At 42.2% G+C, this 22,849-nt stretch overlaps 2 protein-coding genes across 3 annotated transcripts in view; one reads left to right on the top strand and one right to left on the bottom strand.

Annotated features, from left to right (window-relative positions):
* SNAP29 (synaptosome associated protein 29) lies at positions 1-8,456 on the bottom strand. The gene is made up of 5 exons (XM_074554369.1): positions 8,083-8,456; positions 6,485-6,681; positions 6,137-6,222; positions 5,097-5,201; positions 1-4,054 (listed from the first exon to the last, which is right to left on the bottom strand). The coding sequence occupies exons 1-5, from the start codon at positions 8,290-8,292 to the stop codon at positions 3,897-3,899; spliced, it is 756 nt and encodes a 251-aa protein (XP_074410470.1). The 5' UTR covers positions 8,293-8,456; the 3' UTR covers positions 1-3,896.
* A 202-nt stretch (positions 8,457-8,658) lies between these two features.
* The window catches only part of PI4KA (phosphatidylinositol 4-kinase alpha), a 54,286-nt gene continuing 40,095 nt past the window's right edge, over positions 8,659-22,849 (top strand). Inside the window, exons 1-15 of one of the 2 annotated variants that reach the window (XM_074554368.1) lie at positions 8,659-8,937; positions 11,079-11,195; positions 12,331-12,424; positions 13,085-13,173; positions 13,651-13,723; positions 14,031-14,290; positions 14,972-15,041; positions 16,973-17,121; positions 17,692-17,757; positions 18,758-18,854; positions 19,237-19,428; positions 20,152-20,252; positions 20,987-21,116; positions 21,834-21,963; positions 22,743-22,838. In XM_074554368.1, the coding sequence (XP_074410469.1) occupies positions 8,704-8,937; positions 11,079-11,195; positions 12,331-12,424; positions 13,085-13,173; positions 13,651-13,723; positions 14,031-14,290; positions 14,972-15,041; positions 16,973-17,121; positions 17,692-17,757; positions 18,758-18,854; positions 19,237-19,428; positions 20,152-20,252; positions 20,987-21,116; positions 21,834-21,963; positions 22,743-22,838 (1,898 nt within the window). In that variant the 5' untranslated portion in view covers positions 8,659-8,703. Of the gene's footprint in view, positions 8,938-11,078; positions 11,196-12,330; positions 12,425-13,084; positions 13,174-13,650; positions 13,724-14,030; positions 14,291-14,971; positions 15,042-16,972; positions 17,122-17,691; positions 17,758-18,757; positions 18,855-19,236; positions 19,429-20,151; positions 20,253-20,986; positions 21,117-21,830; positions 21,964-22,742; positions 22,839-22,849 lie in introns of both variants that reach the window. The other variant, XM_074554367.1, reaches the window with a different exon arrangement.

Genomic DNA, 22,849 nt, shown 5'->3' with positions numbered 1-22,849 from the left:
TTCATGAACAATAAGCACCTTTATTGACTGTCTTGCCATTCAACACTCATTCCATTCAATCTCTTCAACTGCTGAACTACAGCCCAGTTTAGCATTTAAATAAAAGATAATGCAATTTGACTTGTACAAAAAGTGTTATACCTGGGTAGCACAGAATTAAAGTTCTATTTTAAAAAGCCATAGACACAAATAATCACTACCTGTGATTTGAAAATTAAGTCCTATGTGTTTCAAAGTAAAAATTAACACATATCCTCCATACAAAATTAACACATCTTCCATATGATGTTATGCTTGTAAAAATGCCTACAAAAATGTTTGTTTAGAAGGCAGACTGGTTGGAAAGTATTTTCTATTTCACCATTTAACAAATGACATCACTTCACAAGGACTATTAGGCAGCAAAATATTTCAGGTGAATTTCACACATTAGAAGAAGCCCTGACATCATCATGTCCCAATGATTTTGGTAGGGCCCATACAGCTCAGCACAGCAAAACAATCTGTGTAGTACAGTCAAAAATTCAGCTACATATCATTTGTTACAAGATTTAATTCAATGCTCAGGAAATTTAGAAGTCAAATACACCTAGGAGTCTAGTCATCAGATACTGGTTATTCCCATTCTTTTTCCTTGCTGCTTTTAGAATTTTATATCTGAGTTATGAAGGGCATGTGCTACTTCCCAGTGTTCAAGATCTCTTCAAAATTAATTAGCAAACTTTTTGAGAAACTGGAAATTTGTTTTTCATAAAGAATACTTAAAATGTTTTGGTTTTTTTGCCATCTTCTTCTGACCTTATTAAACTTCTACCCAAGCCAATAAAATTAACCAGAGCTATTTTGCTGCAAGAACACCAGCTTATATGCCAACATGAATATGCAGGAAAAATAATTTATTTTATCAAAAATTAGCACATGAGTGCAAATAAAACTTCTTCTGAAAGTGCTGGACTCTACACAGTTAAAGTTTTTCAACACTATCCAAGAAGAAATAAAAGTCCATCTGAGGAAACATTAAGAAAAGCTACCGAAGTAAATCCTTCACTATACATGCAAAATGGCATTTCCTGGAAAAGCAAAAATCATGTGGTTATTTTCCTTTAAACTTCCTTTTCCTGTAGGATGGAAAATTATTCCAAGAGATAAAAAACATCATCACTATTATAAAATAGTGGTGTCTCCTCATGTCAGTTGGACTTAAGTTTGTTATCGGCAAAAATCAATATGAAAGCAGAGACAAGCAATTCAGTTTGTAGCAGAAATTCTTTTATATCCATGCACCATTTTTTCCTCCTGCAAAAGAAACCCAGTGTGGGAAATGATCCTTTAAAACAAGGCCATTAAAACCAAGCCAAATTAATCAGTAGAGCAGGAAAAGCTAAGGAAAGGCAGGCACACATGACTGAGCAGTGGATGGGTTGTTAGGAGGAGTTACCCCTCTGTACAGACTCCACATGGCTGAGATCAGGGCATTCTCAAAGCACAAACAGGGATTTATTTTTTATTTCCCTTCCCTGCCTGTGTTTTTAAAGGCATCAAAGATATCCAGGATGCATTGGTTATTTCATAAGGCCAGCACAACTAACATTTGCTCAAAAACTTGAGTTAATTCTGTGAAATAACTTAAGACTAAAAATGGAATAGCTTACATGAGAAAGGCAGCACAGTTCACCCTTAAATCAAAGATTTTTGCTTGGATTCAAGCTCCAGACTTCTCACTACACATAACACAACCAGATCCTCCAGTGACATTTTTCCTTCATGGCCATAATTTAGTCAAGAAAGTCTCACTCAGTGTCCACCCTTGTTATCAGAGCAAACACTGAGTTGTTGTTGTCACCCAGCTGCTTACAGGTGAAGGCAGAATTCACACTAAAAGGAGTGTTAATTAAACAAATAAGAAACTAAGCCAGGTATAATCAAAATTTTGATCTTCCTTCACTGAGGTACTTAACATATGAACACTAGTAACTATATAATTTACAAAATAAATGTATCAGCTATCTTGAGACATCAAATTATATAATTAATAAATATTCTAACAGAGTAAGATAATTAATCATGGTATAAACCCAAACAGTAAAATGATATATTAATATTAATAGGGCATTTATAATTATTTATGTGCATAAATGATACAAACTGAAAAATTAAAAAGCAATTAAAGGTACTCAATTGCTCTTGAAGTTTTATGACCCTCCAAAAGAGACATTTGGGGGGGGACTGAAATAAATGCCACCAGTAACAAAGGGAACAGAGGCTCACCTTAAATCTAATTCACAACTCAACCCTGCCTGTATGCCAGCAACAGTACTTTTTTTCCAAAATACTATGTCCAATAAGTGTAGCTTTTAGTGACTTATTTTTCTGAGTGAACTTTCTGGAGACACAGTAAAACAAGAAAGGCTCAGTTTCTCTTTTCCCCTTAACAACTGGATGCACCTTGTGGCAAGTGAGCTCAAGGAAACACATCCCTTGGAAAAGGAATGAGAGGGGTGTGAATGTGACATCTGTGAGGGGGACAAGCTTGACAGCCCCGAACACCAAAATTCTTCTTTAATTCATATGGCAACGTGGCACTAGTTCAAAAGAAGTAACAATCTCTTACTGGCCACACACTGTCACCTGTGATGTTCCAATACTGACACAGGTCCCTTGGCCTCTCCAAACAGGAGTTCCTTGCTTGTTTTCAAGGCAGACAGCAAGTTCTCACTGTCATGTCTTCAGGCTGGAGCAGAATTGTGATTTTGTTCTAAGTGACCCTTACAAAAGAACAAAACAAGGCGAAAGCCCAAATTCTATCTGGAAGACTCAAAAAATGGTTTTGGGTTTTTCTTCATTTGCAGGAATTATTCATACCTGCTGAGCCAATGCAGATGCACGGGAACCATAGTGGGGTTTCTTAACAATCACATTAATTAGCAAAGCCCAGCATCTGCTCCAGCTGTAATCACATCTGAAACAAATGCTAAAGAATAGTCTTCTACAATCTGCTTGTGCTATCAGATCAACTCTCCATTTCTGAAATGGAAGCTGAATTTTCAAATAACCACCTAAATGAATAAGGTGAGAAACAGCAGAAAATTAAAAACAGATGGTGACCATTTCTGCAAAAGAATCTTTGAGAGCATTAAGTCCTGATTTTGTTACCCAAACATTTTGGGTCACTGTCAATGAACATTTCTTGCAGACCAGAAGATACACTTAGAGATCTTTACTGACAAGACTGTAAAAGCAAAAGTATTTAGTTACCCAAACATAAAAACCACAATTTGTGGATGCACCATTTGGGCAAAATCATCTTAGGAAAGGGAACACACACAGGATATTACCATTGCTGCATGACACCCTTGATATTTTACAAATTCCACAGAACAGTTCATTCCTTAAGCCCCAGAAATGCTGCAGAACAGTCACTTAAAAATATTTTTGCAGCTGGAAATTAGCATTTTTTTCTGAATTTAACATATCTGTAGGTAAACAGAATTAGCAACATTTCTTCTGAACAAAGCAGCACATTCTGTTCCCCCTGCCTCCTCCCCAAAAGAGAGGCAAAAGTGCAGCTCCTTTTCTCATCACACTCCCAGCCAAGGACACTGCAGGTCCATGGAGTGCGAATCCCTCCACACACACAACGTGGTTACACAACTGAGGGGGCACCCTGACCCAGTGCTGGGGGATTCCACTCCACATGCACTTTTCCCATGTAGACTAAGAGGAAATGTAAAGTATTGTGCTGACTTAAGGCGATGTAATTTTAATGACAACAGAATCAGTAACAGAGCAGAAAAAAAGGAGAAACAGATACCGCCCAAGATGGTTTTTAAGAGATTGGGTTGAGATGAGGCATTCAGGATGAACCAACACTGAACAAAAGAAATTCTAAAAATCCTTTAAAGCTGTCGGACTTTCCTATCAGTGTTTTTAATGTTGACATCCAGTGTCTCTACTTTCTTTGTGAGTCGATCCAACATATCATCCTGCTCCTCTATCTCAGTCTGCAGGCCCAGAGCAAGGCTCTTCAGGCGACTCAGCCCAGAGGACATCTCATCTGTCAGGGGAGAGAGGGACCATCAGGAACCAAACTGCTGAAACACAGATTATCTACATGGACACTATCAGCATTCCTTCTTCTCCAAAAGCCTGGGTTAGGGAACGTTAGATACAATTCCTCAAGTGGGAGTGTTCCTCTGAAATAGAGGAAGCACTGGCATGTTCATATTTGTACTGTTACCACCAGAAATGGTCACTTCCTCCTTTTTTACACTTGACATTTGGTGTTAAGCAAATGCTTAACACCAGACTGGATCTTTATCACATGACATAGCCTGTAATGTAGGTTTTACCTTTTTTAAAAAATGTATCTCATAGAAAATTTGGTACATATATTCTCTGCTCAGCATACACAGTATGCTCACTACACCTCAACTGTTTTTCTTTAAACTTCATGCAGAGATGATACCAGTGCACTGAAAATTTAAGCAGTTGTTTATCATAGATGGAAAAACTCCCATTTCTAGATTTTCTAAGTGACCAAAAGGTGACAATTTCATTGCATGATTGATTGGTATAAATACTAATTGAAGTCAATAAGTTTTCCACAGCTTGTGAACAGAAAAAATGGGCTTCCACTAGCTCTTATGACCAACTATTTTTCTTTGATTTATTCCTTTCTGATTTTTTCCCAACCTCTTCTTTCTAAGTCAGCTACACAGTGACACATGTAAGCAAACAGGTGCTTTGTCTACATGCTACAGAACAAAGGCAGGCAAACTCAGCTGAATGGCTTTGAGAAGTAATAAAAAAATTGCAGCAAATCCACAGATATTTAGTGCCTTTCAATTCTTAGCAACGTTTAACAAAACATGTACTTCAAAAGCTGTGCATTGCTTTAAATTGAGTCTAAACCGATGCACCATGCAGATAGTTTTGAAATGCAAGTACAAGCAAATGATTTTTTAAATTATCATCAAATTTTACATGTTAACTAAACAAAAAAGTGTTGGCAATATATCACTTATTAATTCTATCTGGCTTAGGAGTCAAAAATTCCCAGTTGTAGGACATCAAACAGCTTCAGTTTCCTCACTCACCTAAGTTGGTATCAATCTTCTGGTGGTAAGCTCGCAGTTGTTGGTTCTTTGGGTAGGCATCACTTTGCACAGAAGAAACTAACTCTGCTTTGTTGAAGTCATTGTCTGTTAAAAGTATAGAGTACAGAATATTATATAATAAAGCATGTGAGAAGAGGTTTTGAAGTTTTAGTAAGGCTGTTAAAAATTAGTTTGCACACAGCTGCCAGGAAATCACATAACCAGAGTACCAGGAGTAGTCCGAGACCATTGTCTGTAGGCCAAGATGAGCACTTAAGCTACAATTATTCTCTTTCGGGCCGCCACCTGTAGCTCTGGCAGGGAGTTGGGAGAGAAAAGCAAACGGAGCCCCAGCGCCCACCCGGGCGGGACCAAGGGCTGGGACCGTGACCGGAGCCGCTCTGCCCTCTGCTGGACAGAGCTCGGCACTGCGCGGACCCCGAGCTCCCAAAGCCTTCATTCCCTTATTCACACACCATCATCGATATCCTGCTGCTTTCCCACTCTTGCTGTGTGAAATAACCCGGGCTCACTCGATAAACAAACAGTTATTTAGTAGGAAAAAGCCCTCGCAGAAGTTAACAGATTGAGAGGAGGAGGAATGAGGCCAAACTCCACACATCACCCTCTGGGAATCAAGAAATAGCTTCGGTATGAAGGGTTAGAATCCATGTCTGAAATAACAAGGACAACGTATCTGAAAACTGTGACAAATAATAGTTAAAAGGAGAACCTCTGAGTGTACAAAATTTTGGCAAACTTAGGGGAACCCTGTCTGTACACCCTGTGCATTCTCTGCAAACACAAGCACTGGGTACTTTTAGTCTCTAGCAAGTATAACATATTCACTTTGGTGATAAAGATTTTAATGGAAACAATTCCCTACAATTCAAAGCATGAAGGCTGGGATACAATCTCCAGATGTTAGGCAGCAAGGTAAGTCAGCAGCTGGGCAGGCTGAAGGGTCTCTGCCTTTATCACTCTGCAAGTTTGCCCCACATAAGATGACAGGCATTCAGTGTAAAATAAAGATAACAAACCTGAATTATCTAGCTTCCTTAAATTTGGATGGCTTTCCTGGTATTTTGACTCTTGTTCTTTACTAGACATCATTGCTTCTTTTAACCTAGGGGAAAAAAAAAAAGAAAGACAGCATTACTATTGACCTTGGCATTAAAGAAAAAAGGCAGCTAAACCACCTCAGGAAACAATGGAAACAATTCCCTAGAATTCAAAGCATGAAGGGTGGGATACAAATCTCCAGGAGATTTGTCAGGAGTTTACAGGAGTTTGAATGAACCACTAGATGTTTTGTTTTCTGATTTTCTGGTGACATTTCAGAGATGCTGTGAGAGACAAGTCCCAAACAAAAAGTTTATGTCACTTACCTGCTGTTAGCATAATATTCAGGGGCTCCATTCTGCTCTGGCTTGCTCTCTGGGGGTTTGGCTTTGAAGTAGTTTACCAAGCCCCCCCAGACACTCTTGATGCTGTTGATGTGCCTTTGACTCGTTTTCAAGTCCTGGTCCATTTTATCCACCATCTGCTCCGTGCGCTTCAGAGCCTCTCCCTGCCGGACCAGCTCCTGGGGGCAGCGACAGAGGGAACGGATTTGACATTGGACATTGACAGAGAAACAGAGCCAGGGGAAACTGAGACACCAAACAATAAACACTGAACAAAAATAACAGCATTCCTTCACCTGTGCAGGTTATTTCTGAGGGCAAACAGCTTTTTCCCTCGTTCCCCTTCCTCCAGGGATTTCAATCAACAGTTGCTTGTCAGCCACGGCATTAGGCAGCTGTAAAATCCTCATCTCTGTGCCAGGCTGACACCTTGGCACCTACCACAAACAATCCAGAAGTTTTCTGTACTATATTTTTGACAAGCTGACATTTTCATCTGTGGTTGACCACCAGGTGGGTGATGGGGTGAAAATGCACAGGTTTATGGCAGGGGAATGAGCAAGCAGGAAAATTTCTAGTTATGAATGGCACCTTAACTGGGAAAGGATTGTATTTTCACCTTACTAGGATGTTTCTGATAATTTAGAAATAGAATAACCAAAGGAAATAAACACAAACAGAATTTCTTCAGACTTCAGGAATATTTTAGTTAATTTGAGCAGAGTAGGATTTAGGAATTTTCCTACACAGAACTACATTATTTTCTAATTCAGCAGCACAAGCACTATTCCAAAGTAATCCAAAGATTAATGCTGGCAGAAGAGTTGCCTGCAGCTATCACCAGTGCAAAACAAAGAACTTGTGTTCATATTCTTGCTAAAGTCGGAGAAATTTTAGTTGAATATTCTCTTCCCCCCCCCCCCAATAAAGCACAAACACACAGACTTCAAGTTTTACCACAGGCCCTGTGTCAAGCCTGAATTCTTGATTCCTCACTTGTGATTTCCCTGACAAACAAATCACGAGTCTAAAAGTTCACAGAAATCCCACCAAAAACCCTCTAAGGATAAGGACTGGCTGCAGCTCGGGGATGCCCTGGGGTTAATACAGTCAACCACATCACCCCAGGAACACCCCATTATAGCAGGTGACACAATGGACAGGAGCCGAGCCCGAGCACAAAGTGCTGAAACAGGGCCTGAGGAATGAAGGAAATGATTAATCAGGGTGAACTGAAGCACATCACAAACAACTACCAGGGAAGGCCCTTCATCTAACCAAAGGAACTGCTAAAAACTTTTTAGTCAGCTAAAAATCAGTAAGAACTGCTGAAAGCAGCTGAAAACACGGCCCGGTCCCAGCCTCAGAACTGCCCAGACACACCGGCTGTAACCGGGATTTTCCCCTCAAAACCCAAACGCCACCACGCAGAAAACACAGGGACAGGTTGGCTGGAAAACCCCGACTACAGAGGGACTTATTGGGAATCTGTCCGGGACACAGGGAGACCAAGACTCCCCTCATGGACGGGGAGCGCAGGGCAGCGCGCGGGCCCCGCGGCCGCTCCCGGCCCGACCCACCTCGGAGGCGGCCACGCCGATGCGCTCGGACTCGTAGAGCAGCGACAGGGAGCGGGTGGTGCTGTCGGCGGTGGCGGCCGTGCGGCGCAGCACCTCCTGCTGCAGGTACCGCTGCCGCTCCGCGCCGCCCGCCCCGCCGGGGCCCGCCGGCACCACATCCTCCTCCTCGTCCTCCGCGAACGGGTTGTAGCTCCTCGGGAGCGCCGACATGGCGCCGCCGACGCGAGAGTGTCCGCGGGGAGTCCTCGCCCCTCACGGTACCCCCCGAGCCCCCGCCTCTGGCCGCGGCGCTGCTTCCGCCCACGGCACCGAACGCCGGGCGGAAGCGCTGGGCGCAACCACGGAGCACCTCCCCCCCCGCGGGGCGGGGTGAGCGCGCCGCAGCGCCGCTGGTGGACAGGCAGCTGCTGGGCGGAACCACTGCGGCTGGGAGGGGGGAAATATGCGGAGAGATGGCTGCGTAGGGAGGGGCGCGGGCAGGGAGGGCGGGCCACCGGGCGGAAGTGAAGCCGCGCCGGGCGCTGCCATCTTTATGGCGTGATTGGTGCACCGTGCTCTCGTGGGAGCCGCTGATCTCGCGGACGGGGCGGAACGAACTGGCCGGCGCCGTTCCCGCACAACATGGCGGCCGCGGTGGCGGCGGCAGCGGCGGCTGCGGCCACGGCGGCCACGGCCACGGCGGCCACGGCGGCGGCGGCCGGGACGGCGGCTGCCACGGCCGGGACCGCCGCGGCTCCCTCCGCGGGGCCTGCGGGGCGCGGGAGCAGCGCGGCCACCGCGCGCGGCTTCTACTTCAACACGGTGCTGTCGCTGGCGCGGTCGTTGGCGGTGCAGAACCCGGCGCCTCTGGAGAAGGTGAGGGGCGTTTGTGGGGAGCGGCCGTCACGCGTGGGGCGCTGCGTGTGTGCCGGCTGCGGAGCTGTCACGCGTGGGAGCCGCGTGTGGCGGGGGGGCCGTGCCGCGGGAGGAGTGGCCCCTGTGTGCACAGGAGCCCCGAGCAGCCCGCCCGGTGCCGTTCGTGGCCCCTTCTGGGCACTGTTCGTGCCGTGTGGGCTGTCCGGCTGCCCCTTGGAGCTGTCACGCGTGGGGAGCGGGCTGGGGGCAGCGTGCGTGCCCGCGGGCCGGGAGATGCCCCGGGGCTGTGCCCTGCCTGGGCGGGGCTGTCTGTGGGCTCCGGGGGGTTCTGTCAGCCCCGCTTCGTCCGACCCTGCCTTCGGGGCAGCCGGGCCTCAAGGATGCTCGTGTGGGCCAGCTTGACCCAAAAATTCGGGTCAGCGGCGCACCCTCAGGGCAAGGAACTGGATCTTGCTGCGTGTCCCCCAAATCTGTAGAATATAGTCTTGTGGGAATAATTAGTCTCAACCTAATTAGAGCTGGCTTTCCTCCACGTATGTGGTTAAATCCAGACGACGCAATCAGTGCCGGGTGAAATGTGGGTGAGACGAAGCTCTGCTGAGGGGAGAACCGCCGGGATCCATCCGTGTGAGGGCTCCCCGCTCCCGGGCAGGGGTGCACAGCCTGCTGTGCTGGGTCTGGCACCAAGTGACAGCCTGTCCGAATTGCTGTCGTGACAGCACCAAGTGACAGCATATCCAAATTGCTGTCGTGACAGCACCAAGTGACAGCATGTCTGAATTGCTGTCGTGACAGCACCAAGTGACAGCCTGTCCGAATTGCTGTCGCGACAGCACCAAGTGACAGCATGTCCGAATTGCTTCAGGCAGCAGTCGTGACTAAATAGCTGAAAAAATCACCGCTCTGTGCTGATGAAAACTGTAGTGCTTGTTCTGGGCCAGCTGTTGCAGCCTTCTTATTTCTTGTTTTGGAAATGTTCCACTGGAGTGGCAGCCAATGGTGAATAATTTTTCTGTGCCCTGCTGTTGGTTCGCAAATATCTGGGGATTTTATTTTTTTTTTCCAATTTGACAATACAGCAGTTCAATTATAGTAACAGCTCATATCTAGCCAGAGTTGCTCACTCCTGTCATTGTAAATGTAACCTGATGTGGAACATCAGCAGTCGTCTTCCAAAGTTCATATTTCCTCCACTGTATTTTAAAGCGAGCAAGAGGATTATCTGTGTTGTACTACAGGTCTTGAAATTAGAAGGTCTGGCGGTTAAAGGACCAGAACCTTGAATTCCACTGAGCATCCAGTCAGTTTTTCTAATCCTCTAGGGACGTTGTTTCTTGCTTTAGAAATTTTGAGGTGGGATATTCAGAGAGTTATCTAAATAGGAAATGACTTGGCATTCAAACATAGGTGAGTCAATCATGGTTATTTATTATGAAGGGCCTTTCTAGATAGTATTTTTTAACATTAAGGAATATTAACATCAAGGAAATTTGTAAAAAGACAACATGCTTGTTGCATTCCCGTTTGTTAACAATTCTGTTGAAGAGCAAAGTATTTGCGAGGTTTGATGTATTCTTTTAATGTGTGTTTGTTAAGTATGGAGTCACGTAATAGCTGAATAGTGTGAAAATATGAATTCTGAATACTTAATCTGTTATGTTGAAAGGATTTAAGCAGGAGTCATACAGGTTGGTAACAGTTAATTGTTCAGTGCTGTGTATGTAGGAGACATTGGTGCAGCTGTAATCAAAGCTCCATCCACTTATTTTTTGTTTACAGAAATTAAGTAAATATAATAAAAGTGTCTGCTGCACATTTCCTGCACATCTGAAAGTGAAGTAGTGGAATGAAGGCTTTATCATACTTCAGCACTTTGATCAAGTGTTGAAGAAAACCTTTAAATTTACCCACATTGTAGTAAAAATATTTGACATCTATTTGAGATTTTTCTGCCTTTTTCTGGTTTCTGTCATTCCTCACTCTTTCTTGGCCCTTGGATGTTCTCAGTGAGATTGACGACTGAAGGAGGGTAATGTTGCCAAATGTATTCCAGAAGGTGGAGAGACCACTGTGCACTTCAAACAAGCTCCAATTTGGTTTCCAATCTTGTTCCACTGTTCTTTCCCTCTGCTGTTTTTCAGGTACAAAAGCTGCTCTGTATGTGTCCAGTGGATTTCCATGGGATTTTCCAGTTGGATGAACGTCGCAGGGATGCTGTTATTGCTTTAGGAATCTTCCTGGTTGAATCTGACCTTCAGGTATTTTTCCCACTTAGGCTACCTATTTACTTTCAAAGATCCTGGATTAATTCAAGTTTAGTTGTTCAATGAATGAAAAGCTGGTATTTACTCTTCATAAAAGTAGATGAAAAGATTAGAGATAAGAGATGGATGCTGTCAGGAGAGCAAGGCAGTACTGGTGGGTGTGATAGGCAGTAGCCATGGCACTGACACAGCCAGACTGCTGCTGTGTTTTCTGGTCATCATGGGCTAAAGCAGAGAAAGGAAAGAGTATCCAGCAGGATTTACTCAAACCAGGTGTGTCATGGCATGTTCTTCCCCACATGCTCCTGACTGACAGGGATGCACTCCTGAAGGCCAGGTTTGCAATAGGCCCTTTCATGCCACGATAAACAGACAGACAGACAGGGCACACAGGCTGCATTGTACACAAGCATCCCTTCTGTGTCTGCCAGCAGGGCCAGCACAAGCTGCTTCTCTTCCCTTTGACTGCTGGGCCTGGTATTGTTCTGTGTAGAGGAGGGGAGGATTCACAGAGTCCCAGGTCCATTGCTCTTAGACCTCACTTTAAATTCTTTCATATTGCTAAGGTTTGCATCAGGCCTGAATTGCCTCCTGTTTAGTACCCCTGTGCTATGGTACAGCTTGTATGGATATTATTGACCTTGTTCTTTTTTATTTTTGCATTTGGTTGGGTTTTTTTATATAAGGCAGCTGTGCTGTGCTTTGATTTGCAGGTGAGGGAGCTGAAGTGTTACATGGATGTGTTAAGTGGCTTGTGTAAGGCCCTGGGATGCATCACATGTACTGAATTGGCACTGGCACACTTCTAGCTGTCTTAAATTTATTTTGGGAGCTTACTGTCAGTTAATAAAGTGTTTGGGGTTCGGTACTGTTCTGGAACTTTCTTCTCCAGCTTTGCCAGAGAATGAACTGTTGCCTGGAGTGAAAGGCTCGGATTTAAGACACTGAATTGGGTTACTTTCATTTGCTTGTTTTGAAATCAGTTTTGCAATAGTCAAGAAGCCTGTGGAGTAATCATTAGAAGCAAGTTCTGTGTGTGCTAATGTACTTTTACCATATCTCTAAAGTATCTTGAGATTATATGATTCAGCTGTTTTTCCCCTTTTAAAACAGAATATTTTTTCTTTAGCACAAGGACCATGTGGTTCCTTACCTGCTGCGACTCCTGAAGGGCCTTCCCAAAGTGCAGTGGATAGAAGAAAGCAATGCACGGAAAGGCAGAGGTGATGTTTGGAGGTTTTGATCTTTGCCATGGAATGCCAGCCAGGAGATAGACATAGCAAAGGTTGTTCAGGACATGACTCAAGGGGAGGGGAGAAGTCCTGCTATGTTCTTACTTAGCTCCTGGCTTGACAGCTTTTAATATTGATTTTCTTTAGAAGCCAAAGGAAGTTGAATAGATCCCTGTTTTCCTGCTTTGCTGCTTTTGATGAATTGCAGTTTCCAAATAGTTCTGTGTTCGATGTATTTTGTTACTAAACTGGAGAAGATTGTGTAATAGCTAGAGTAGGAGAGTGGAACATGAGATTTGTTGCTCTGCTTTTAGCTTTGATGCTTAGTTGCTGTTTAAACCACTTCATTCTTTGCTCCCTTAATGTAAGAATACTTTCATACAGTATTACATAATTAAGGTTTATTTCTGATAAGTTGAAAGCCTGGGAAGGTTTTTAATTCTGATTTTTATTTTAATGTTTATGCTGAAATTATGGTGGTTAGAGTGCTTCTAAATTTTGTATGTAATACTATTTTTGTCTACAATCTGCCTCAGAACTTTATGACATGGGAGTCACTTGTGTCTTCTTGCTTTATTATAGTTTGCTCTTTCTATGTTGGTTCTCTCTAACAAGGCTTAAGTGGCTGATTTTCTCTCCATTACTTTGCAGGTTTGCTCCCAGTGGCAGAAAACTTCAGCTTCTGCTTAGTGACCTTGTTATCTGACGTGTCTTACAGGGATGCATATTTCCGAGAGCAGGTGGAGTTTGAGTTTGTGCTGTTGTATTACCCAGATCTCCAGCACTGCAATCCTGACAAAGGCCTGGAGAAGAGCACAGCTGCTCCCTGTCAGCAAGGGGCTGATTGCCTTAGTGTGTGCACTGATGCTTTAATTTGCTTGTGTTAATAGTCAAGTGCCTAGAGGATATTCATAGGTCTGCAGTTACTTTTGGGTGTCAGTTGCTGAGCCCAGAGTTTTAAAATTCCAGTTTTGATACTGGGGTTGGGAGTGCTGCAGTCTCATTGTGTGGTACTTGCAGCTCACTGCAGACTTCACTGGAGAAACTCTGTGGCCTGAGTCAGGCAATGTAATCTTTTAGTAACACAACATGAAGAAATCTTCACAGAGGTGCTTACGTTAATGTTTACAAGTTTCATTTGTTATAATGATCTGGTGTAAGATAATGATATCTCTTTACCCAAAGATATTTTTGTATGTGTCTCTTGATGACTTTAGATCGTGGAAACAGTCCTGCAAGTAATGCAGTTCCTGTTGGGAATGTGCCAGACACCACAAATGCACGATAAAGGTAGTGATAAAATTGTTACTGTATTTGTAACCCCTGTCCTCTGAACTTCTCCTGTGTGTGTTTGCTGCTTATCAGGATCAATCCTGAAAAGTGAGTTTTGTCTTTCAGCTTCCCTTAGCACTTCTCTCTTCTGTTTGTTGCTGACTGGAAAATACAGAAGCAGGATTGTAGTCATTTGTGATGCTTTCATCGTTTTTCCTCTGCTTGTACAAATCAGTCGCTGTAAAACAGTTTAGTGAAGTGGTAGCAAAAGCATGAAGAGGAAGTTCTACTGTTAATTGCTGTTATATGTGTTTTTCTTTCCCAGAATATTTATGCAAGTATGCAGTGCCCTGCCTGATAGGAATTTCTCGAGCCTTTGGTCGCTACAGCAATTCAGAGGAGGCTCTCCTTTCAAAGCTTTTTCCTAAAATTCCCCCACATTCCCTGAGAGTTCCAGAAGAGCTCGAAGGAATTCGCCGTCGATCCTTTAACGATTTCAGATCAATTCTTCCCAGTTCTCTGCTCACTGTTTGCCAGGAAGGAACGCTGAAGAAAAAGGCTGGCAGTGTGTGCAGCATCACCCAGGTTTGTATGACTTGCTCTGTGTTGGAGTCAGCACTGAGATGATTTCTTGGGCTCAGTCGAGTTAACACTTAAGCCTGGATGTCCAGAGAATCTCTTAACACATTGTTTGAGCAGATACAAATGTCTTTATTGTGGTTCTACAGCTGAGTTTCAAAGTAGTTTTGTAGTTTCTAGAATTACAGAACAAGCAGTGACAGTTGAAGTAGAAACTGTACTAGTAAATCTTTACATGGAGCATTTGGCAAATGCCACTCCTTGTGTTGTTATCATTAAAAGGCATTGTAATGTATATCTGTAAAATTGGGAAGCTGCACTTAATGGCTGAAGCTTTCAAAGAGGGTACAGGAGCTCTTCCTGGTTTCACCAGGAACTGTAGATGCTCATTGTCTTGGGGGAAGACTGGATTCAGATTGTGGTTTGAAACTACAATTTGTTACTGGCATAGTTTCATACAGTAGAGGAGTCATCACTGATCTCTTCCCTTTAGCCAAAAGCACTGAACTGGCATTTTTTAACTTCCCTTCTTTGGCTGGAATTGAGCTGTTAGACCCAGCAATATGTAGTTCCTGTTAGTTTTGCTTGAAGCTGTGTTTCATTTTAAAATGTGCAATCTATTCCCTCACAGGTTTTTAAATGTTTTATAAATATTTCCTAAAATACAGCTTTTATGCAATGTTTCAGGTTAGTCCTGAACGTGGGCTTCCTGCTCCCAGCTCTCCTGGAGGACCTGCTGGAATTCATTACTTTGAAGGTAGATTACCTTAAGGAACAGTCTGTGATTTGGGGTTTTTGTTGCTATTTATAGAAAATTTTAAACAAAAAACCTTTTGACCCCTTCCTCTGCCTTTTAGAATTCTTACAGGCATTCAGTGGCCTGTGCTGGGTAGAACTTTTTAAAAAATTATGGTTTAAAGACAGTAGGAAGTAATTATTACCAGCAGTAATTTCCAGGCTCAGTTGTTTTTCCCTTGTTTCTTGATCCCCTTCCTGCTAGGCAGTGCCTAGTACTGAAGAGCTTAATTCAGCTAGGCCAGAAAGATTTCAGGAGATTAGGCTGAGTAACTTTGAGGAACAAGAGTTAATATTGTGCTGCAGTAGACAACTACTTTGTTGATGTAGGGTCTGGAATTTTGAGGCTTGTGGCACATTGTATAAATCCAGACCCACTTCTCCGTTTGGAGGGAGTGTGATGTGGGCCACTGTGGAAGACCCAGTCATTTTCTGAAGCCAGAAATAGTAAAGAAGACACTGAAGAGGAGTGTTCACTGATGTTCATTGGCTGCTGTATCATAAAAGGCCAAAACCTGAAAAAGTTTCATGAATTACTATGCAAACTCTTAACTCCTGAGCTGTGGTAGAGCTCCATCTTTGAGTTCTAAGTCAAAGGAGGGCTTAAAAATAAACTCTCCTTCATGAACCATGTGGAGGAGTAGCTCTGCATCTGAGCTGTTCTGTGTCGCTGTTTTGTCTGACCCTTTCACATTTTTAACAATTTGGGCTTTCTCTGTTTCTGGGCCATTCTCCTCTCTCAAGCCCTGGCTTAAATGAATTTCTTCCACATTACTTTTCTTTTTTCTTCCTATTGCTATTTCTAGAGACATCTCTTCCTCAGTCATACACAGTAATTCTTAAATTGCCAAGTAGGAGCAGACCTGTTTATCTTCTGTCTACTGTGTTGAAGCAATGTATTCTTTAATGTTGTGGTCTGCATGGTTTGAATTAAAAAAAAATAAACAAAACCCAAAGGTTGTGGATTAGAGAGTTACTATTGTAGTAGAACAGAAATAATCTTAAATCTTTAGGTGCACAACTTTGTAAAATCTTTTGGATTATTTTAGTTGTCTCTGGTAGAGTTATGTTATTCCAGGATTATTAATCAGGATTTTATTCTCAGCACTAACATCTACCAAATATTTCAGCTGCAGTCAGTTCTTGTATTACTTCTGTTGATATAGTTTATGATAGTCTTGCCTTCTGAAGAAGATGAGTAGTGACCTTGGTTTTATTCTGGCCAAGGCTAAGAGCTTAAAAAAAAAAACAACTGGGGACCTCTTTTTTTGTTGTCAATAAATAGTCTTGCTTAAAAGCCTGTTAATCACAAGAGCATTGCTCTAGCACAGCCAGCTGAGCACTTCAGAAAGGCATGAGATGTAATTTCTCAAGAGGAAACAGAGCCAAGAGCAGTTTGCTGAGCAAGTTGTTTGCTTAAGAGAGTACTTGAATCTGAAAAATAATTTGATTCTCTTTGCTTTCAGATTGCTGTGGTGAATTGGTGCCTATTCTAAGATGAACACTGTGCCATGTGTTCATTTCATCTCATACAAGGGAAAACCTTGCAAGATAGTTTTGATTTAACCTGTTCTTTGCATCTCTGTGCTTCTGATTTAAGGGGCATTTACAAATGTTTTCAGGTAGATGCACATCAATAGTGTGGAAAGGTTTGTCAGAAGTATCACTGACATGGACACAGGTTATTGTAATGAATTCTCTGTTGTGATTGTAAACTTCTAATGACAATTGTTTCATAGTTTTCTGTCTTAATTTAGATGAGCTGAAATGCACCTCTGGCAAGGTAAAGACTGTGTTAGAAAGAACTCTTGTAGTGATTAAATGTTTCTATAAACAAAGTTAATATCCTTTCTCTCCTCAAACTTGTATTTCCATTATTTTTTTTCTGATCAGGTTCATATCTTCCTGATGGGAGTGCACTGGATCCTGATTATTACTTCTCCAGAGTCAGCTCCAGCTTTTCAGTTTCTCCTCTCTTCAATGGTATTAACAACAAAGAGTTTTACATCCCACTGGAAATGCTTCGACAGCTGTTGGACATGGTAGGTGGTGGCTCCTTATGAAGATTGCAGTGACACTGTGCTCTAGATATTTGCTAGAAATACATGCAGTTTAAGCTTTTAGAATTGCAAGTAAAACAACAGCCTTTGTCTCTCAAGCTTTGTGTAATTTCATTTTTATGACATTTAATGTCATGCTTCAATAGCATTCTGGAAAACTCTCATAATAACCATGCAGAATTTGTAAACTTAAATAAGTTTATGTCAATTTATTCCTGCTTAGTCTTGCAGACCACTGGTTCTGGTGTAACCTGCATACTGCTAGTGGCTGAAATAGAAGGTTGGGTTTTGCTGTGAGACTTCCTGAAGGGTTTGCTGGGAATTCACACAAGTGACAGAAGCTGCAGGCCCTGTCTGCTTCTGGCATCAGCTCTTCTGGAACAGCAGAGAGGCTCAAATGTTCTTGTTGCAGCCTTAATTTCATCTGAGGCTTCGTAGTGAAGTGACTTGTTTTCTGTGCATAAGCAAAATTTTATTGAATTATATTCTGCTCCTATCTAGAGTCACTAACAGGAAACATCCTGTTTTAGTTTGGTTTTTTTCCCTCCATAGGTAAAGCAGATTGTTGAGGATTCTCTTCTGAAGACCTTAGATGCAGTTCTAGCTGAAGTTGCAGAGGTATGGTTTTACCTTCCTCCTTTAATGACTTTAATACTTCATTTTTTGCCTTATTACTTGCAAAATTAGTGTTTTACCTATGTAAGGTACGCCTTCTCTTTGCAAAATGGTCCTAATTTCCATTCTGAAAAATTCCTTCAGTGGTTTAAATCTAGCCTTGGACTGTGTAAAAATGGTAAAGGAGGTGATATTTTTCACTAACATAGGAGGAAGTAGTCATTTTCCTACATTAGCTCTGTTGTCCTAATAAATTACAGCACTGGCTGTCCAAAGCTGGTTTACTGTAGACAAAGGTCTTTCTTGCATATTGCAGTGACACTGTCTTTTTCCACATCTATGAAATGCATTTTTTATTTTCAGTTTGTGGCTTGGAAATCACTGCTGCTCTTTTAGGTGCCATTTCTATGAGTTTGTCAGTGCTGCAGCTCATGGACTCTCAGAGGTGGCAGATGTGGTTCTTTAGGCCTGTGAGTCCTCATTTCAGAACAAGGATTTGTTTCTTCTTCTCCCCTCCCCTGGGTGCAGTTCTGTCACAGCCTCCACACATTTTATGGAGTTTGCCTCATTTCCTCAGAGCATAAGGCTGTGGTGAGAGGGGTGTGTGCTGAAATGTGTGCAGAAATGGCTCTGCTTTGCTCTCAGCCTCCCACCAAGCACTGCCCTGCTCAAAATGTAGGCCTGAGTGGAGACAACTTCAGCCTCTCTTTCTTTTTGCCATCTCAGTAAAGTGAGAGCTTTGAGTCCTCCCTTTTCTTTTTTGTTTTTAGCCCCTTTGTTGGAGAAACAGACACACTCTTCAAATCAAACAGCACCTGAATTTTGTTAAATGTATTGAATGGCTGTACTTTTATTAAAAGTAGAGGGGGGAAAAGCTGTGAGGCTATTTCTTGTACCTGTTTTATATGCTTGTTTACTTTGTGGAGGTGGAGTGAGATTTGCTTATTTGTATAATGGAAAGGCTTCCTTTTGAATCTGGGAAATTCCTTCTTTTGTCTTTCAGACCTGTTGTAGTTCAGAGCTCTATTACAAAACCTTCAGTGACCCTCTTTACCTTGCTCAGTTTAAAATGCTGAGAGACACACTATACTATATGAAAGGTATAGTATTTATTTATTTTTGTTTATCCTTCATTATATTTAGGATCCCAAGCATCATCTGCTTTGTGTTGAGTGCTTGAGCATTGGGTTTGCATTTCCTGGGAACTCTGCTTAGGGTAATAAATTTTGAAATGTTTCCATTTTAAAAAGGTGCTATGGAAGTAGAAAAAATATTTTGGCCACCATTAAAAGGATTAATAGGTGGCATTTAAATTGTCTGTTCAGTGGTGGACTTTGTTATGATATTTATCTTTTAGACAGGACATAAACTTGATTAAATAATATTATTTATAATGTAGCAATGACTGTTATATATGCTGTTATTCTGATTACACTGACTTTCATCTTTCCAGTATAATATTGTGTCCTTTTCTTTCTTTAGACCTTCCCACCTCATTTGTGAAGGAAGTCCATGATTTTGTGCTGGAGCAGTTCAACAGCAGCCAGTCAGAACTCCAGAAAATCCTGCACGATGTGGATCGACTGCACAACGAGCTGAGCCCGTTAAAACTGCGCTGCCAGGCCAACGCTGCCTGTGTGGATCTCATGGTGTGGGCTGTGAAAGATGAGCAAAGTAAAAAATGCTCCTTGGTCTCTGCAGTGTCTGCTTGTTGTGTTCTAAGTTGTAGAAATACTTATGGAGTAGATGATGCTCAGAGAAATATTAAATTTCAGTGGAATGCTTTGTACTTTTAGAGTGCAAGGGTAAAACTTCCATCAAGAGGTTGTCAGATTAGTTGGCTGGGTAGTTAGACATCTCTTTATAGAAAGGGAAACAGAAACTTCTATTACTTATCTCCAGGGGATGCTATAAATGCTTGATTGCATGCGGCTATTTGTTTTCTAGTTTCTGTTTTATTTATTCCTCTTATCCAGTTATGGGTATTTCTCAGTAGTTCTTTCGAAGAAAATGTTTTTTCTTCATTACTAGCAGGACTGGGAGACTCTTTCTTACTTTTCCTCTATTTTCTTTCTTGTCTAAATCTTATATCTGCTGAATACGTGGAGGATTTTTTCTCTTTGGACATTGCAATATTTGATTTCTGTTCAGTATGAAGTATGCTCAAAATCAGCTTTAAATACTGTCATTCATTCAGTCACAGTGTTTGACAGAGCTGTTTGTTGCAGGTGCTAAGTTTCTAAAACTGTTTTTGCAGAAGCAGCACTAAATCCTATAGTACAAGATTGAAGCTTATTAATTATCTCCATTATTTTAGAAATTCCAGTAAGGCTTGGGTTGTGTGTGGCCTAATAACAAATAAAAAATAATTTTTTCTGTTGGATTTTTTTATTTAAGGTGCAGAAAACCTGTGCATCAAGTTATCAGAGAAACTGCAGTCCAAAACCTCAAGCAAAGTCATAATTGCTCACTTGCCATTGCTGATTTGCTGTTTGCAGGTCTGTCTTTACAGTATTTGTCATTAATTACTGCAGTTAGTCACTGTGTCAGTGAATGAGAATTGGGGGATTTTACAGGTTGCTAGAACACTTGATCTGCTCTTTTTATTACTTTCCATCACTGTGTTCTATATATGGATTTCAGAGATCTGCTGTGAGAACTAGGAACTGCTTTTAGAATTTTCTTAGCTCAGCTACTTCTTGAAGAAGAATATTCATGAGGAGTTTTTAGCCAGGATTTAATTTTTGAACTATTTAGCTTCTTAGTCCATTACATAAAGAATTAAAATACTGGGGCTGGCAGAACACTGAGGTTTTAGATTAAGCCTTGGTTATTCTCATTTTTGTCTTCTTATTGGGCACTCATCCAGTCTTACAAATGTGGTGTTTCTCACCTCAGAAGTTGTAAGTTATCAGGTTCCTCTAAATGTTGGCACTTGTACAGTACCTTTATTTTTGGAGAATGCAGTTCATTTCATGGAACTCCTGTGAAAATACCCAGGAAGAGAGCAGCAAGGCTTGAGTGGTATATGACACACTCTGGAATAACCCAGAACAGTTAGAGGCTTAAAGTATCTAAATCTTCTGCTAAAAAATGAACCTCTCAAAACTGTGTAGGATTTGTTTTGTTTTCTGTTTGTTTGTATTGAGCTGAAGTTGCAAGCTTGCAGCTGAAATAAAAATAATGCTGTTTTATTGTAAAGCTATGGTTTTTTGGTTTTTTTCCTTTTTAGGGTCTGGGTCGTTTGTGTGAGAGGTTCCCTGTTGTGGTTCATTCTGTCAATCCATCACTGAGAGACTTTCTTGTGATACCTTCCCCAGTGCTTGTGAAACTTTACAAATATCACAGCCAGTATCATTCAGGTAAAGGGAAAAAACCTGTGTTCCAGAGTCATTGTTTTCCAACTTTTGTGGCTTTTTCATACTTTTTGGTATTTTGTGGTGATGCAGCTGGAGGTGGAAATGGAGATGGAATTGTGTAATTTTTTTTGGAGATGGAGAGGAGGGAAACCAATGAAATTCTGGTAGGAGTGTATCTAAGGGTGAGCAGCAGGACTGCTGTGTCTCTTCTGCTGACACTGAGCACTTGTGTCTTGAGTGCATAATTATCCTCATAATGAGGGAAAAGAATCACATACCCAGTTGGAACCTCCCTTGTTTGGAGTTGAGGCTGTTGTGTCCAGTTCTCCTACAAAGGCTGCTTGTCTGCCCTGTAGCCTACTTTGCAGCTTGGGAGGCAGCCCCTGGCTCTGTCCAAAGCTGCTGCTTCTGCAGAGTGAACGAGGTCACGTTCCTCACACTCCCCATACCCATCCTCTGCTCCAGCCACGTGACTGTCTTGGCATTTGGCAGGTTTTTGTTGTTGTTTTTAGATTTTAATATTGAGTGATGATTTCCTGAAGAAAAATGTTCCATTCAAATCACTTGCTGATGCAAAAGCAGTATTGTAATGCTAGAGCAAAACAGTAAATTAGTAAGTGGCTAAATTTAGGAATAATCATTTAGGAACAGTCAAATGCAATAATGGCTTGTCTAGCTCATCAAGTGGTGTTGATTTCTGTACTCCTGTGTTCTCAGTAGGTGGGAATGACATTAAGATCAGTGTCACCAACGAGCATTCAGAGTCCACTCTAAATGTAATGTCTGGCAGGAAGGGTCAGCCATCCATGTATGAGCAGCTGCGTGACATTGCCATAGAAAATATCTGCAGGTAAGAGAGGGCTGGCGCCATGCTGGGCATGTGCTGCTTCCCTGGCACCATGCTGGGCATGTGCTGCTTCCCTGGCACCTTGCTGGGCATGTGCTGCTTCCCTGGCACCATGCTGGACATGTGCTGTTTCCCTGGCACCATGCTGGGCATGTGCTGCTTCCCTGGCAGAAAAGTGCTGTGCCCATTGAGAAGGTTCTGCTCTGTGCTGCCATGAAGTCTTTGTGCCTGGTTTGGTCGGGGCTTTGTTTTCCTTCAGGCATCTCTTGGTTCTGTTTATGTCCTAACTGTAAAATTATTATTCAGTCTTACTGTTTTGCTTCCCATGTCTGCTAGTCACCATTTTCAGTAGGTAGGTGTTTTTGTAGATGTTCAGTAGGTTTGTTTTTTGTTTTTAGCTTGGATTGTCGCATTGGCTGAGCCTCATGTAACAGAAGGATTGTCACACACCCGTGTGGGCAGTGATTATTCTTCCCTTTTAGACAGCTGCAGAGAGCTAGAGGGAAGACATAGTTGGTGGCTAGAGACAAGGAATTAAAGTTTCAAACCAGTGGATTCTGAATTTACCTTATTGTACATTCCCATCATTATTGTTTTTGGAGAAAGCAGAAGTAGAAACTCGACTCATTTTTTAAAATGTATCTACCGTGTTCCTTGGCAATCAATTCCTATTCTTCAGTATAAACCTGCTTCCCTAATATACAGATAGCATGAGTTCACAGTAGTTGAAAGTGATAGGATTTATTGATGCATTGTGTTTTTTCTGTCCATTGTTACTGCAGGTGCTTGAAAGCTGGCCTGACCATAGATTCAGTGATTGTTGAGGCCTTTCTTGCCAGTCTATCCAACCGTCTGTACATCTCTCAGGAGAATGATAAGTAAGTGGTCA

Source organism: Zonotrichia albicollis, chromosome 18, assembly GCF_047830755.1.
Source record: "Zonotrichia albicollis isolate bZonAlb1 chromosome 18, bZonAlb1.hap1, whole genome shotgun sequence".
In the NCBI taxonomy this organism is placed as follows: Eukaryota; Metazoa; Chordata; class Aves; order Passeriformes; family Passerellidae; genus Zonotrichia; species Zonotrichia albicollis.
Note: the sequence above shows the minus strand (reverse complement) of the source record. Positions and strands in the feature narration are given on the sequence as shown.